Genomic DNA, 14,782 nt, shown 5'->3' with positions numbered 1-14,782 from the left:
GGGGCTGTGCTCCTGGGGACACACTGTGCTCCTGGGGATGGGGCTGTGCTCCTGGGGATGGGGCTGTGCTCCTGGGGATGGGGCTGTGCTCCTGGGGACACAACATGCTGTGCTTCTGGGGTCCTCTGCTGAGCTGTGGGAGGCCTGAAAATCCTCTCTAATGTGGAACTGAAGAGTTGAGAGTTCCTCCTAGGGAAGAAAACGGCCTCAGGCTTTGATTTTTGAGGCTAGGGAGGTAAATTCTCTTCATCTTCTGGTGTGAGGCGGTGGTGTGGAATTTAGGACAGGTAAACATGAGCCTCTTGGAACAAGGGTACCTTCTTCCCTGGAGGTGGGTGTGTTTCAGGCACATCCCTCACAAAAGCATCCTGCAGGGGTGTGTGGTTCCTGGGGTTCCTCTCACTTGCTGGTGGCACGTGGGTCTGTTTGCAGCTTCATTCCCACAGCAACACAGAGTTGAAAACTTGGTGTAATCCCACTGCTTTGCTCCTTGCCATGCTTGGTGTCTTTGTGTGGGGCAGCACTTTAAAAGTGTGTGACAGATCTTCATTTTCTGATAAAAATGTGAGCTGGACACCTCTTTTGTGTCTTTACTACATGTATATACTCAGAAATGGGTCAGAGCAGGTTTCTGTGTTGTTTTGCAGTGTTGATAAGGAAACTGGTCAAAGTCAGGTCCATTTTGGGTGATCCAATACACTAAGTCCTTTGCTGCATGTCTGAGCAGAGGGGTGGCACTTGCTTGGTGGCTGCAGTGATGTCTTTCGTGTTGAAAGCATGTAACTCAGTTTGGAGACCAGGGTAGCTTCAGAGTGCTGCTCTCTACTGGTTTCAGAATTTTTCTCTTCTGAGAAATGGAAATTAAGCAGCTGTTTGGGCCACAGAGCAGCCTGCCTTGTGATCTGCTCCCCGTGCTCTGTCGTGGAGCAGCAGCAGCAGCAGATGTGCTTCCTGATATCCCTTCAGAGATTAGATCAGTTTAAAACAAAACAAAACAAAAAGCTAAAATCCGTTGTTGGTTTTGATGAAATCACGTGTTTCTGCCTGCTCTGTTGGCAGAGGGTTGATGTTGAAGAGATAAGAAGCAAAACTGCAATGATGAGAAGTAAGAAGCTGTTAAGGCATCATGCTTGGCTGGTGGCAAATCCTTTCTCTTGCTGTCTGTGTGTGTCTAAGTTCCCTCTGCTGTTGGCCAGGCTGTCTCTGAGTGTTTGGTACTGACTGGCAGAGGCAGCCCTGCCTGTGGAAAGCAGGATGAGAGTGTGTGTTTGGTATGTCATTCTCCTGACTGCATCCTGGTTGATTTGTAGGTGTACTGGATTCATCTTCCAGAAAGTTGGGAAGCTGGCAGCAACAGCAGTGGGAGGTGGCTTTTTCCTCCTTCAGGTGTGTATGAAGAGTGGGCCAGGCTTTCTGAGGGCTGTGCTGGTGGGAACAGAGGGCTGCCTAGTGATCAGCACCCGTTGGGACCTGTGGGGCCAGTTCCCTGCTCTGCCAGGAGCTCCGTGTGTCCGTGGATGTGAAGGGTGTGTGTTCCCCAGGGCACATGGATGTGGCAGCAGAGCAGGATCAGTGTGTGTGCACTTCAGGATCAAGCTGGCTACCTGAGGAATCAGGCCAGCACATGTGGGGCTCCCTGTAAAGCACTGGGGAAGAGGAGAGAAAAGGAGATCTCTCCCTGTCCCCAACCATTTCTCCTGGTTTCCAAGAACCCTGGCACTGAGGGGAGCTGCTTGGATGTGGATATCTAGGTCAAACATCCTTCAGGAGGCAGAACAACTCTCAGGCCTTCCTCAGCAGTCTTGTTTGTTTCTCTCTCAGGTGCTGTCTTGTGTGTGAGTCATTCTCCCCACTCTTCTGGCTCTGCTTGTTCTTTTGAAAGCCAAAACCTTGCTCTTAGCAGGGAGAGTTTAACTTCTGAATCATCTTGACCAGATGAAATATTTAGAGATGAGCAGGCTATTAATAGCTGGGTCCACCCATAGCAGCTGAAGAGCTGCAGAGTCCCCATGATAAACATAGCATTTGTGAGGGGGGAGTGATTCCAGCTTTACATGAGAGAAGAGAAGCTGAAACAGGCTGGGCTGCAACTGTGCCCTGCTGTTGGGGGTTGCTGTGGGGAGACAGGGACTGCAGGACACTTCATGCAGCTACAGGGGTGGTCCTGTCCAATTTTTAAGCTAGTGTGCTCATCCTCTCTGCCCACTGGACTGTATGTGGGAGGTGGCTGTGGTCAGAGAAGGTGGGTGGGCAAGGGGGTCTGTTGAATATTGGTCATGCAAGACTTTTTGTCCCTCAAAACTCCAGATTGCAAACCACACGGGATACATCAAAGTGGACTGGAAGCTGGTGGAACGGGACGTGAACAAAGCCAAGCAGCAGCTGAAATTTCACAGCAGTGGTAACAAAATGTCTCCAGAAGTGAAAAGCAGAGTGGATGAGGTGAGACAACTCTCCTAGGGCATGTGCAGGTACTTAGCTGGAGGGACAGCAGAGAATGGGATTAGCTTTTGGGCTAATGTGGATCTTCCACTGTGCAAACACAAGGAGGGAATATTTGCATGACAAACTGGAATGATGGCAAAGCTATCTGTGCATATCTGAGACAGCAAGAGTGGCATGACAGCAGCTCCCCATATGTTGCTGCAAATTCCTTGGGTTTGGGAGCAAACACACAGGGGTTGTAGGGAGAAGTGTCTCTTCTGTCTGACGAGGCAGCTTGGCAGCAGAGTGGCCTAGTGACCCTGTGTTCTGCTGGACCCTGGTCTGACACACACAGTCAGCAGCTCCTTCTGTCAGACTGACTGTGCTGGTTGTGAGAGAGCCCTGAAGACTGTGATCTGGGGCCTGCAGCTCTGTGGATCACTCCAGGAACTGTACAGCAGTGGGGAGATCAGGGAGGGGAGGTCAGTAGGTAGGACACTTTCCCACTCTGGGCAGTGGCCTCTCTCTGAGCATCACTCACCTTGGAGAGCAGCCTGAGGGATTTCCTCTCACAGGAGGGTGGGTGGGTGGGTGACATGCTGTTGGTGAACACTGTTGGTTCTTCTCTCCCCTCCTCAGGTGATCATATTTCTGAAGAAGAATGTTATCCTGACTGGAGGGTTTGCTGGAGGATTCCTGCTTGGAATGGCATCCTAGGAACTGTGCTTGACTCTCCCTTTGTGTCCAGCCTCCTTTGCCCTCCACCACTGCTGTTCTGTTTCACTTAGAATTCACAGGATGTTGCTGACAGGCTCAGTCCCTTCTGCTCACAGGTCCCAGGTGTTATTTTTTACAACACTGCTTCTGATTTCCAACAGTTTCCTCTGTATGGTTTTAGGGTACTGGGATCAGCCTGAAAGCTTGTAACTCCCAGTGTATCACTGCAACTCCTTTCCCCACTAAATATGCCCAGTCCCAGATTTTCTGTTGAGCTGCAATCTCATAAACATCTGGTGGCAGAGAAGACTCCTACATATGCTACTTCCCAGGTGCTCAGGGCTGTTACCTGTTCATTTTTCTGCCAGTGTGTGTGTACAGCAGCTCTTCACTGCTATTTAGCTTGCACCTGTTCTGTCCCAATACCTGGAAAGCCTGTGCTCCCCTCTGCACAGAGATGGGGTGTGCAGTCCAAAATGTGCTTGGCTTTCCTGGGTTGGAAGCAGAAATGTCAAGGGACAGCCTGGGCTGACTGGGACAGGTGGGTAAGGAGCAAGTCAATGCTCTACGTGGTACTGGGGCTTCTCCTGCCCTCCCTCTGCCATTGCACTGCACCTAATGGCCATTTGGCTTCTCTGATGTGATTTATACCCCTGACTGGAACTGCAGCATTGGCACTGCCTGGAAACTGAGCATCTTGGGTGACTCTGCAGGCCCTTTCCTTTCATGTTCTGGAAGTCACTGCAGAGCACCTTCCTGGCTGCTCAGCCTCTGACACCTGCTGAGCTCCAGTCCTGTGTCAGACTTGCAGTGTGCTCCATCTGTGTCAGGCCAGCTGGCACAGGGGGGACGTGTTTCAGCTGTGCCACTTACTGTCAACCACCTTTGGCCTCAGAGTCTGAGGTCTGCCATGACCTTTCTAGGTATCTTTCTAGGTCTGCCATGACCTTCTCTGGTATCTTTGGAGCTGGTGATGTTCTGAGATGTAACCGTGCAGGACAGGATTGTAGGCAGGAGATGCATCCCTGCTGAAGGTACCTTGTACTGGTCCAGGGTCCCTGTTACCAGCTCTAGGGGGGTGGTGATGGGGGAGGATGTGGAATCTGGAATGCAGTCCTTGACCTGCCTCTGCAGAGCACAAACTCAATCTCTCTGGTCTCTGCAAGCAAAAGACATTACAATACTTGGGAAAACCAGGTTGGGCTCTTCTGGGAGTGGCTCCTTTCCCTGCTTCCTCTCTTGGTTATTTTCCTTCCTTCTTCACATTTAGCATTTCCACCAAAAAAACCCACAAAACAAAAGATAGTTGCTTAATTCCATCAGATGGAAGCAGCCCTTCTCCTACAGGTGAGGAGGCAGTCCAGGTGCAGAGCTCAGCTGGTTTTGGACAGTGTCCCAGTGCAGATGTGTGCAGAGCAGAACTCTAACCTAGGAGAGAAAATTATATTTAAAAAAATCATCCCTTTGAATTGTTCTGCATTGGCTGTGCCAGGCTGGCATGACAGCTTTCCAGAGTGTGAGGACATGACAGCAGGGTGGTTTCCTCCAGCAGGTACATGTAGGAGTTCTTACCAATAATGTGGGATTTTATGTGGAAGTCAGCCCATCCTTCCCTGGGACATATTCTAGGGAGTGATGGGGGGTGTGGGTGAGGCAGCACCTGGCTCAGTGGCTGCACTGCATCTGCAGAGCTGGATGGTGCCTTCCTAGTCATCCACACCTGCCCTCTGTGTGGCTGGAAGTGGGATCTTCCTCCAAGAGCTGCTGGAAGAGCTGGCATAGTGGGTTCTTCCAGCAGAGGTTTTGGGATGAGCACTTGCAGTTGTTAATTGTGTTTCAGTTTTGTTGATTGAAGTGTGAGTGTGGCAACACCTTGATTTAGCTGAGGTTTTCTCACCTTCAGGATCTGAGAAGAGACTGCAGGAGAAACAGGAATCGGTATCTTTGCTCCTGCCCTGCCTTTAGTGGCCAAGGAGATTAAAGGAGCCCTGGGCTCACATCCTTTTAATGATGGTCTTCCTAAAAGCCATGCAGAGCTGCAGCAGTGATGTGGTGCAGCAACTGGGTCTTCATTAAATTGGTGTTTGGGAGTGCAGTGACAGATGGTGGTGGTGGCTTTGGGTTGTTTTGGTTTTTTGTAGGAACCTTGCAGGGCTGATGGTGCATGAATTGATGTGTTTGCATTGCAGGATATCTCTTGCTCCTGTAGGAAAAAGTGTTGCTGCCCCTCTGCCTGGTGCTGCAAAGCACAGCTTCTTCTGAGATGCACTAATCTCCACAAAGCTTTCTCCAACGACAAAGCTCAAAGTAAAACCATTAACAGACCTTAGGGATGTTTTTCAGGCTCAAATAAATTATTTCTGCCCAGCCCTGGCAAAGGATGCAGTGAGTTCTGCTCCACAGCGTCCAGCCTTCCTGCTGTGGAGAGAAACGGCCCAGAGAGGGAGCTAAAATGCCTCAATTGCTGCTGGAAGGGGAAACGAGTAACAAGAGTGGACAAGGAGATCGGGCTCAGGCTGATCTCTCTGCTGTGCCACGGTTGGGCTCTGGGCCCGTTGGATGCTCTGGTCCCACACGGGAAGCACTGATGCTGAACCAGCCTCTTGTGGGATGCTTTGTCAGTGTTGCAGGTGCCAAGGTGAGCTGCTCCCCCTCTCCTCACCCCTGCTCCTCTTGGTCTTGTTTCATCAACCTCTGGTGTCTGTTGCAGTATGAGAAGGTTTAAAACACAGTAGGCTTTTCAAGTGTTTTTATATATTGTATGTAAATGCTTGTTGAAGTGATATTTTATTAAACAGTTTTGCTCTAATAGCTTCTGTGTGTGAGGTCTGTTGACTTGCTGGGAAACCAGTGTGGTTTTCTCTTACCCTGTGTATTGTGTTTGGCTCACAGGAGCAGTTACAGCCAGTCTGATAGCATGAGGCTCCAGCTTCCCCTCCTCTGCAGATGGCTGTGGGCAGATGATCAGTCTCTCTCCTTTATGATCCAGTTATCCCATGTTCCCAAAAGGTGGGGTGCTTCTGAGGCAGGAGGCGATGATGCTGCGGTTTGCTCCACTCCAGCAGAAATGGGCACAGAGATGAGGCCTTTCTTTTGGCCTAAATACTTATTTTTAATCATCTGTTGGTGACTTTCTTTCCACTACTCCCTCTTGTATTGGGCAAAAGAGAAAAATGAACTACTTGTTAAGAGTTAGAGCTGTTTTACAACATTGTTACCACTCTCCCCTACTTTTCAGGAATAGAACCCCTCTTTTGTCTTGAGTTGGGTTTTTTGGGGGGGCAGGAGTGGAAGGCTAGCTCTGAATTATTCTGATCTCAAGTCCCAGGTACAAAAACAGAAGCAGCTTCTATTTAATCATGATGATACCACGTGTAGCTCTGGCCTGTGAGCTTGCAGCCCTGTGGTGCTCTCAATAAACCACCAAACTGAGACATCAGTTTGTTCCAGTAATTTATTTTGTACCACGGTATTTCAGAGTAGTGAGTACAGATGGTTTTGCTCCTTTAGGCTTCAATACACTTAACTATAGTGCCTAGACTACAGTGGTCTGTTTATAGAAGCTGTTATTTCTTAAGTAGGTTGTAGTTGATCACAGCACAAAAGTCCTTTACGGCTAGATCTAACGACAGAGTTAGGGGCCTAGTGGGTGTGAAGTCTGGTTCTTGGGTGCCTGGGCCCTGCAGTGGACCTGGCACCCACTGAGGTGCCTGGAGTCCTGCTAGAGGGGACAGGGAGACTTGGGAAGCTCCAAAGGGTGATGCAGGAACCTGTCTACCGAGCTCCTCCTACAGGTCACAGGACATTCTGCCGCACGGGTGGGAGCTTCTGAAAAGCCACCTCTCCCCGAGGGTCCAGACACAGCCGGCTTGTGAGTGAGACTGGAATGCGGTGTTGAAACCAAGTGCCTGCAACTGCTTGTCCAGTAAGTGGCACCTAAATCAGTTCCTGGATCTAGCCCAGGGCTTTGTGACAGGCCTCTGGGTACCAGCAGGTACCCACACTGGGTCCTTAACATATTGCTTAAAGGTTTTTCAATCCTATCTAAATTGGTAACTTTTATATCAACAGTCAGATCTTTCAAAGAAATATTGCTCTTTTTTAAAAAAAATAATCATCATCTTATTTCTGTAGCAATCCCTGAAATCATGTTCTTGTAACATCTTTGTCATGCAAATAGCAGCGTGTAGGCAATTCTAACAGAAGGTAACTAAGAGTCTGCCCAGTGGGAAAGTGAGGCACTTGAGCAAAGTGACCTGTAGTCACTTGTGATCTATGCAAGATCTAGGAACACTCTTCCCAGACCTGATTCCCATTCTTGAGCTTGAACCACTGGACAGGAAAATGTTGTCTGGAATTACTGCATGATGGCAGCAATACCTCTGCTGTGTCAAGATGGGCTTGTTTCATGTGTCATGCTTGAACTCACTCTTCTGAGCTCACTTCCTGTACCTCCAGAAGCCAGAATAACTTGGTTCCAGTTCTCCATTTTGAGAGCAAGGATGGACTAGAGTAAGGTAAGCATTCTGAAAACATCAAGTTGACTTTTCACAGACACAGGTACAATGCAAAGACATTAGACCATAGATGGTGTTTTGGTACAGAAAATCAAGTCTGTTAACTAGGCAATATGTTGGTAGTATGTTATACTTTTTGGTGTGCTGGAAGGTGTGTTCTAGGAGCAATCTGGCTTTCCTGAAAGTCTAAAGGCTTGGGAAAAAACACACACACAAGTTCTGCAAATTAGTCCATGCTCCAGCACCTGCTGGAGCACCTGTGTTACTGAGGTGGTGGGGGAATTCCTTCTGAAATCACCTTCAGGTTTTGTCTCTCCCTTTCTTCTTTCTCAAACCCTGAACAACAGATGGATCTGCCCCTGGGGTAGCGGGCGCAGCACTTCCGCATCTCCTGCAGCAGGGCTTCACACCTGGACTCCATGTAGTTGTTCACTGGAAAATAAGAAGGAGACACCAAGTCTGCTGAGGAGAACAGGCTTTGTCCCCAGAAGGGACACATCTAGCTCAGCCCTTCAGCTGCAGAGCAGCTTCTTTCTCTGAAAAGCAACAACTGCCTCCGCTCATTTCCTCACTTTCATTTTCCTCACTTCAGTCTCAGCAACCCAAGCCATGCCAAGGCAGCCTTGCTATTGTGGATGGGAGCATCTTCAGTCCCCCCATTTTGTAGTTATCACTTCTCACTGCAGTAAGAATGAGGTTTCACTTACTGCTGCCTTTCAGGCTTTACTTTCTTTAGCCTGTCTGCTTTTCAGCTGGATCACGCCATCCATGGTCTTCACCCCAGCTGCCATGTCACTCTAAGGTTTACAGCTAAGTGTACATATAAGAGCATCCAAAGAGGACTTGGTATGAGCAGGGACATTTACACCCTTCAGCACTGCCAGGTTTGTACAGGGAAGGGGGGGAACATGCCAGGCAGCCTCCTCTAGGCCTGTGCTGGGCAGGGTAACAGAAACAGGCAGCATGTGAGCAGCAGGCCTTAGCCAGACCCAGCAGCCACATCCAGTTGCACAGAGACAGCAATAGGACCACCTTCCACACAAAGGTCCCACCTCTAGCTCAGCAGATCACTTAGGCACAGAGATTACTTGACTTCCTTGCACTTTCCTTCCTAGGCTCCTCCTCTTGTACAGTGCCAGAGCTGGGACACGGGGCTAAACGAGCTCCTGGTCTGACCTGGGATGACTGGGCTCACGTCACTGTACACGGCACAGCTTGGTCACCTCTGCACTTCCTCAGCCTGCCTTTGTTTCAGGCTCAGAGACACCGCCCTGCACTGGCAGCTTCAGGCACCGCAGGACACGGGTGGGTTTCCAGCGTCCTTTCTGCCCTAGTGCTCTGCTGGCTGCCCCTGTGGGCTAAGGTGGCAAAGCCCACAGTGATTTGCAGAGGTGGCCACCAGGACCTTGGAGAGAATCACAGAATCTTAGGGGTTGGACGGGACCTCGAAAGATCATCTAGTCCAACCCCCCTGCCAAAATATTTTAAAAATATTTCCCTCTGCAAGTAACAATCCTGCTCTCCCCAGCTCATGCTCCTGAAACACATCATCACAAAACCTCCCTTGCCTCTCTAAATATTTAGCTGATCTAATACAAAACAGCTGTTCAAGGTCTCCAGGAGACCACCTAATATCTTGAGGCCAGACCACATACACCCAGCCCATTCCTGACAGAGATCTGCCTCACCTGCTCTTAAAATACCCCTGGAGCTGGAAGCTCAGCAGTCTTCTCATACAATCCACCCACTCCCTCCCTACCCACTCTGTCAGAGAGCTTAGTATAATGTCTAGCTCTTCCCACCTACAGCTGTGTCCCAAGACTACCCTTGGGATCTCACTTCCAGCATGGAGAACACCCTGAAACCAGCACATTACTGTTACAAAGGCTGCTTTGCACTAAGGTTATCTTGGCATTTACAATCAAGCACAAGGGAATTTCAGTAAAACCAGACATTATCCTTGTGTTTGTTTTGCACGCAGGGGATGCCTGTGTGCTTGCTTGCTTCCTTCTGAAGGGGGAAGGAGAACAGAATTAAGATCAAACAGTTAAGTTCCACCAAAAAATCAAGACACCAGAAAGACAAAATTACACTTGGTACCTTGCAAGCATTTCTGTATTTCACAGGCTTGTTTCTGGCAGGGATCCTTCTGGGACATGTTCAGAGACTAAAACGATAGGAAAATGTTACTGTAGAAACAATGTGGTTTATAGGAGGTAGGGGGGCAAGGCAATATCTTACAGTCAAGGCCTTAAAGAGCTCCCTCTCTGCCACAATTCAGCAAACATCTACTGCTGCCTGCAGGTGCCAGCCAACATCCACCCCAGTTCTCTGTGTCTGCCTAAGGGATGATCACGTGGACAATGGATATGGGAAGTTTTACATTGCTAGGCTTGAAGGCCTTTTTCATTCCTCAGGTCAAAAGGTGTCCTTTTCCACTTGGCTGCACAAAGATTCCAGTAATGATTCAAATTAACACAGCTGACTAGATGTCAACAGTTCTGTGCCTCTAGATGTTACACTAAGACAGGTATTTGGGGAAACACCCTCTCCCTGAGCTCCACACAACCAAGGATATGCTGTTACTCACACAACTGCAGCTTGAGGAGGCATTTACAGAACCAACCAAGCAAAACAACTTAGTTGTGTATGTCCCATAAAGACAACAAGGAGGGCTGTTTGTTCCAGGGAAGTCTCTTGAAGTCCCTCTCCAAAAAAAAACCCCAACAAAACCCTGGCTGGATCAAATCCATCTTGTTCAAATCCCTAGAAAATGATTTCAGACACTCAGCTTGGCTTTCTGCAGCTGTGACACCTGTAACTGTGATCTGTGAGAGACCAAAAGATGAGAAAAACTCGTAGTACTGGTAGTGGGATGGGAGACCTCTGCAGAAAAGCACCACTGCTACTGGAACAGTGGTGGGACTTCAGCTCCTTCTGAGCTAGAGTTCAGCTCCTGCCCTGCCCTGCCCAGAGAGCTCCTGCCTTTCTCTTTTCTGACAATTCACCAGCCCACACCACTTCTCAGTATGGCTAGGGCATTATTTCCAGCATCCTGGCCAAACTCCACTTGGGGCAATTACATTCTGTCCACCTAGAACTCCCCCTGATGTTTCACTTGGACACAACACTTCACTGCCTGTCCTAAACTCTTGTGTCATGTCACTGTGTTCACTGCTTCCACCTCAGAGGTGGCTGCATTTCAATGGAGACAGAACCATTTATTGTACAAAATACACAACACCTTCCTAGAGCCACTGCTCCTGAAAGACAAAAATTACATATTTAAGAATTACTGGGAATAAACAGAGCACAGTACAAAGCAGGGGTAATGTCTACACATACCAGATTAATCACCAGGCACGAGTTTAAGCAGCAGTTCTTCAACACCACCAAGCTGTAAGTGACAAGGAAAAGTTCAATACGTCTACAGTTACTGTGGCTGAGCTAATGGACTTCAACAAAACAACAGTCCTTTGCCGTCCCTCAGGGAGCTCAAACGACTTCACAAACAGGCATGACTATGGCCTATTGTTGCCACCATCCTTACCATGAGGTGGTGCTCTATCTCCCAAACGCGAGAGTTACTATCCCTGTACTGCTCACCCTGGGACAGCTGCCACATATGAGGCAGCCGGGATGGGGGGAGCTGGCTGGGTCGCAGCGCCTCACCCAGGGGAACCTGAACTCTTTGGATCCGAGCCCTCAGCATACCTTCCTCCTGGGGGAAAGTAACAAAAAGAGCAGGCAGTTACTGGCAATGCAGTAGAGGCACCTACGCACCCAGAGCCGGACAGGAGGAGCCCCAGGGTGCCCTCCTTCTGCCATCCCCTCAGGCACTTCAGGATGCTCCCTCAGCTGGGTGGGATCAGCCGGCAGGATGCACACATGGTCTCTTTAGCTCTGAGTACATTGACGGAGAAAGCTCTCGGACCTGGAAGGCACCTCTGGGTGACGTCTGACTTACTGTCTGAGGTGCTATGTGCTGCAGTGTCCCTAAAAGTCAGGCTGGGAAGCTAAGGTGGTGCCTAAGTGGACGGGAACTTCATGGCAAGGGGTACACTGGGACATGCTGGAGGGTGTTTGTAAGGCATTCTGTGGCAAAAGGTGCTACTGGGGCAAAGTTAAACCCTGTCAACATTGGCTTTGCTTATTCCACTAACAATCCTAGTAACAGTCTTGGTGTGAAACTGGGGGGTGGGGGGAAAAGAAAGTGGTTTACACAGGAGTTCCGTGGCTAAGGATGGTTCTAGATCCCAAAAGGAAAACTTGTGACAGGAGGTGAAATGAGCTTAACAAGAACGAAGATCAGTCTGGAGACAAAGGGTGAATCTCCGTCCGCAGGAGCGCGTGGAGCGGTCATGGTGACGGGTCCTTGGTCTCATCTCTCAAGAGGATGGCAGCCTGGTCCATTCCCACACCAGCTTCTCATGGATGGCTTTCCTGCCTTTGGGTCGTTCAGCTTTTAGATGGTTACCAAGAGCCACCGATAGCAGCAAGGGCAAAGGAATTTTGGACATGGAGGTGGTTCTTCCTACTGGAATTTTTGTGTACCGGCAAGTTTACCCCAGTTAGAGCCAGCGGGGCCATGAGCAAATGGAGGTCAGGGGGAATGATTCTCTCTTTGGACCCTAGAAGAAGTAATCAAAATGGCACAGACAGTCTTCATCCTTGATCTAGGTTTAAAGTAGAACAGAATTAAGCTGTGACACAAGACATAAACATCCTCCTGCTACGAAGCAGCTGCAATATTCCTATCCCAGGGAAAACACAGGGGTCTTCTGAAAACTTGGAAAGTTAGAGGGCATCATTCAAACAGGAGCAAGAAAATCTGGGTGAAAAACAAAGCAGGAGAAGTCAGGGAGAGAAAAAAAAACCTGTTATACATGGGGGGACATAAATAACAGAAAACACATTCCCATGTTGCTCTGTTCTACATCAGTGCTTCTTCACTTTTTTGGAGCAAAGGATCAGTTTGAAACCAAACCACCAACCACTGGCACAGTCATTTCTAGCACAGAAAACTTTCAATGTGCTGTTATTATTTCTTTTTTTTTTTTTTTTTTTTCTCCCACTTTCTGCTTTCTTGCTTGATGCCTGGGAATGTGTCTGTGCATTCCAAAAAAAAACAAACAACAAAGCTCCACTACTCCAAAGACCATCCTGTGATGTGACACAGCCATCCCAACCAGCACCCCAGCCTCGGGTCACTGGCAGTTAGAGGAAGGTGACAGCAGACTGACAAGCCTCACAAGACCTCAGAGAACATGCTACGAGGGTTAAAGGGACATTTCTCTACGTATTTTTCATCCTGCTTTACCCTAAAATCACTTTTTCCAACAGTGCAATGCAGCAGTTGCCACTGCTCCCTTCCAGTCAGCTGAATGTAATCACCCAGGTTGGAATTTGGCCAGGATACTCCCCTCCTCTGCAACAAACTGCCAAAAGCTCCAGCATGACCCAAAATGCTCAAGAACTTGCTTTCCTACCCCACTCAAAGCTGGAATTTCTACAGCTCATCAGCCCCAGAAGGCTTAAGACTTGACTTCAGTGCTGGAAAAGTACTTCTCAGTGAGTGAAAGCAATTTCCTGCACCAAGTGAACTCCCCCTGGAAGGTTCTCTCTCCTAACCTGGTTCAGGCTTGCTGACCTAGACAGAGGGGGACTGAAGTGTGACATGTGTGTGTTTACTGAGCATGGACATGGCAGCAATGACAGACACAGGGTCACAGGGCTCCTACAGAGGACCCTGCATCACAGATAGCAGTTCCTGTCACCCTTTACCCCAAACTTCCTCCAAACTCCACAGCTCTGAGCTCAGTTGCCCAAGTTCAAAGGCCTCTCTTTTTAGCAGCCCCTAAGGCTGTTAAAGGTGCCCAGTTAGTACCACAAATAAAAACCTGAAGCCAGGCAAAACCAACTGGGCTTGAGGCAGGGCAGGGCTGCCTGCAGTGCTCACACCAAAGAAACAGGTTTTAAAAAAACATTATCTTAGGCACCTGCACCTGAAACTTCAAGAATGGAAAACTTACCCAAGACCTATTTTTGCAGGTTTTGTCAGAAAGCACTAAAAATCCTGAAGGAAGAGCTGGGTGAAAGGAGAAGCCAGCTAACTTCTGTGTAGAAGAAGCTGTAAAACCTGCTCCTTACATTGTTTGCCTCCTAATCTATCAAAAGCACCAACTCATCCAACAAAAACCAAATCAGCTTAAATTTACAGAACTGCAGCATCATCCTTTGACAGAGATGTTAAGGTTGCCATCAACAGGATTGCAAAAGTCTGAGCTGTTTAAGATAGTCATCTGGAGAGACTTAAAGCCCAGTTCCCACAGACAGGATCAAGGCTTGCAGGTATTCATTCTGCTTATCTCAGCACCAGACCTGAGAAATTTAATGCTGTTCTGGGACCTGGGTGGATTTCTGAGTCATACAATATAGGAAGAAATGTGAATAGGGCCAGAAGGAGGATTGCAAGTTGTGGTGAAGACAATTTATTTGCTTTTAAATTTGGTACATTAATTTATTTTATGAAAAGAGTTGAAAGAAATTGCTCCAGCTGCCACTTGGACCATCCCCAGAGCTGGAGCTGAACAAACTCCAGCCTTTGTTACCTTCTGCTTTAAAAGGGGACTAGGTCAGATTGTTAGAAGAGTTCAGCTGCCATTTAGGTGCCAAGGAAAACAAGCAGTGGTGAGGCTCAGTGAACTGGGCACAGCTGGCCAGGTGACCCTCTGGGACAGGGTGCAGCTGCCTGCCCACCTCTGTGTGCACAGCCCTCGGGGAGCTGAGCCCTCCTGAAACACCCAGCCTGCATCTAGCAACAAGTCAGGGATCAAACGAGCTGTCTGCCGAGGGAACAGCACCTTGACTCACTCTAGAAAGCTTCTTTCTCGGAGGTTTGGGCTCTACTCTGCCTGGAGCACCGGCCCCACACCAGCTGTGCCCAACCCACGGAGGGGTAGCAGATGCTCACCGACCAGCCGGGGCTGTCCAGCCGCGTGGCGAGGGAAGCTCCAGCTTTGGTAGGATCTGAAGAGACAGGGAGACAAGAAGAAAGGGACGTGGTGCTGAGCGAGCCCCGCAGGAGGGAGGGGGTGCGGGGGGAGCCGGGCCTGGGGAGGGGC

The 14,782-nt window shown here is 49.1% G+C and overlaps 3 protein-coding genes across 3 annotated transcripts in view; 2 read left to right on the top strand and 1 right to left on the bottom strand.

The window, feature by feature from the left end:
* Positions 1-293: 293 nt before the first annotated feature.
* FUNDC2 (FUN14 domain containing 2) lies at positions 294-3,141 on the top strand. The gene is made up of 4 exons (XM_009997188.1): positions 294-331; positions 1,311-1,386; positions 2,308-2,442; positions 3,064-3,141. The coding sequence occupies exons 1-4, from the start codon at positions 294-296 to the stop codon at positions 3,139-3,141; spliced, it is 327 nt and encodes a 108-aa protein (XP_009995490.1).
* A 4,779-nt stretch (positions 3,142-7,920) lies between these two features.
* On the bottom strand, positions 7,921-11,381 carry CMC4 (C-x(9)-C motif containing 4). The gene is made up of 5 exons (XM_009997068.1): positions 11,265-11,381; positions 11,004-11,055; positions 10,753-10,921; positions 9,759-9,825; positions 7,921-8,090 (listed from the first exon to the last, which is right to left on the bottom strand). The coding sequence occupies exons 4-5, from the start codon at positions 9,814-9,816 to the stop codon at positions 7,921-7,923; spliced, it is 228 nt and encodes a 75-aa protein (XP_009995370.1). The 5' UTR covers positions 9,817-9,825; positions 10,753-10,921; positions 11,004-11,055; positions 11,265-11,381.
* Positions 11,382-14,623: 3,242 nt separating this feature from the next.
* BRCC3 (BRCA1/BRCA2-containing complex, subunit 3) overlaps positions 14,624-14,782 on the top strand; it is a 6,043-nt gene continuing 5,884 nt past the window's right edge. Inside the window, exon 1 of the mRNA XM_009997187.1 lies at positions 14,624-14,680. Within this exon, the coding sequence (XP_009995489.1) occupies positions 14,624-14,680 (57 nt within the window). The remainder of the gene's footprint in view (positions 14,681-14,782) is intronic.

The sequence above is a fragment of the Chaetura pelagica genome, unplaced genomic scaffold, assembly GCF_000747805.2.
Source record: "Chaetura pelagica isolate M959 unplaced genomic scaffold, ChaPel_1.0 scaffold344, whole genome shotgun sequence".
In the NCBI taxonomy this organism is placed as follows: domain Eukaryota; kingdom Metazoa; phylum Chordata; class Aves; order Apodiformes; family Apodidae; genus Chaetura; species Chaetura pelagica.
This window is presented reverse-complemented; position numbering and strand designations above follow the sequence as displayed.

What these genes read in the sequence shown, in the direction of transcription:
- CMC4 (XM_009997068.1), bottom strand. Translation starts at nt 9,816, where the DNA reads ATGTCCCAGAAGGATCCCTGCCAGAAACAAGCCTGTGAAATACAGAAA. An exon ending in AATACAGAAATGCTTGCAAG is followed by an intron (nt 8,091 to 9,758) that starts GTACCAAGTGTA and finishes CTTATTTTCCAG; the next exon opens with TGAACAACTACATGGAGTCC.
- FUNDC2 (XM_009997188.1), top strand. Translation starts at nt 294, where the DNA reads ATGAGCCTCTTGGAACAAGGGTACCTTCTTCCCTGGAG. An exon ending in GTGGCTTTTTCCTCCTTCAG is followed by an intron (nt 1,387 to 2,307) that starts GTGTGTATGAAG and finishes TCAAAACTCCAG; the next exon opens with ATTGCAAACCACACGGGATA. An exon ending in TGAAAAGCAGAGTGGATGAG is followed by an intron (nt 2,443 to 3,063) that starts GTGAGACAACTC and finishes TCCCCTCCTCAG; the next exon opens with GTGATCATATTTCTGAAGAA.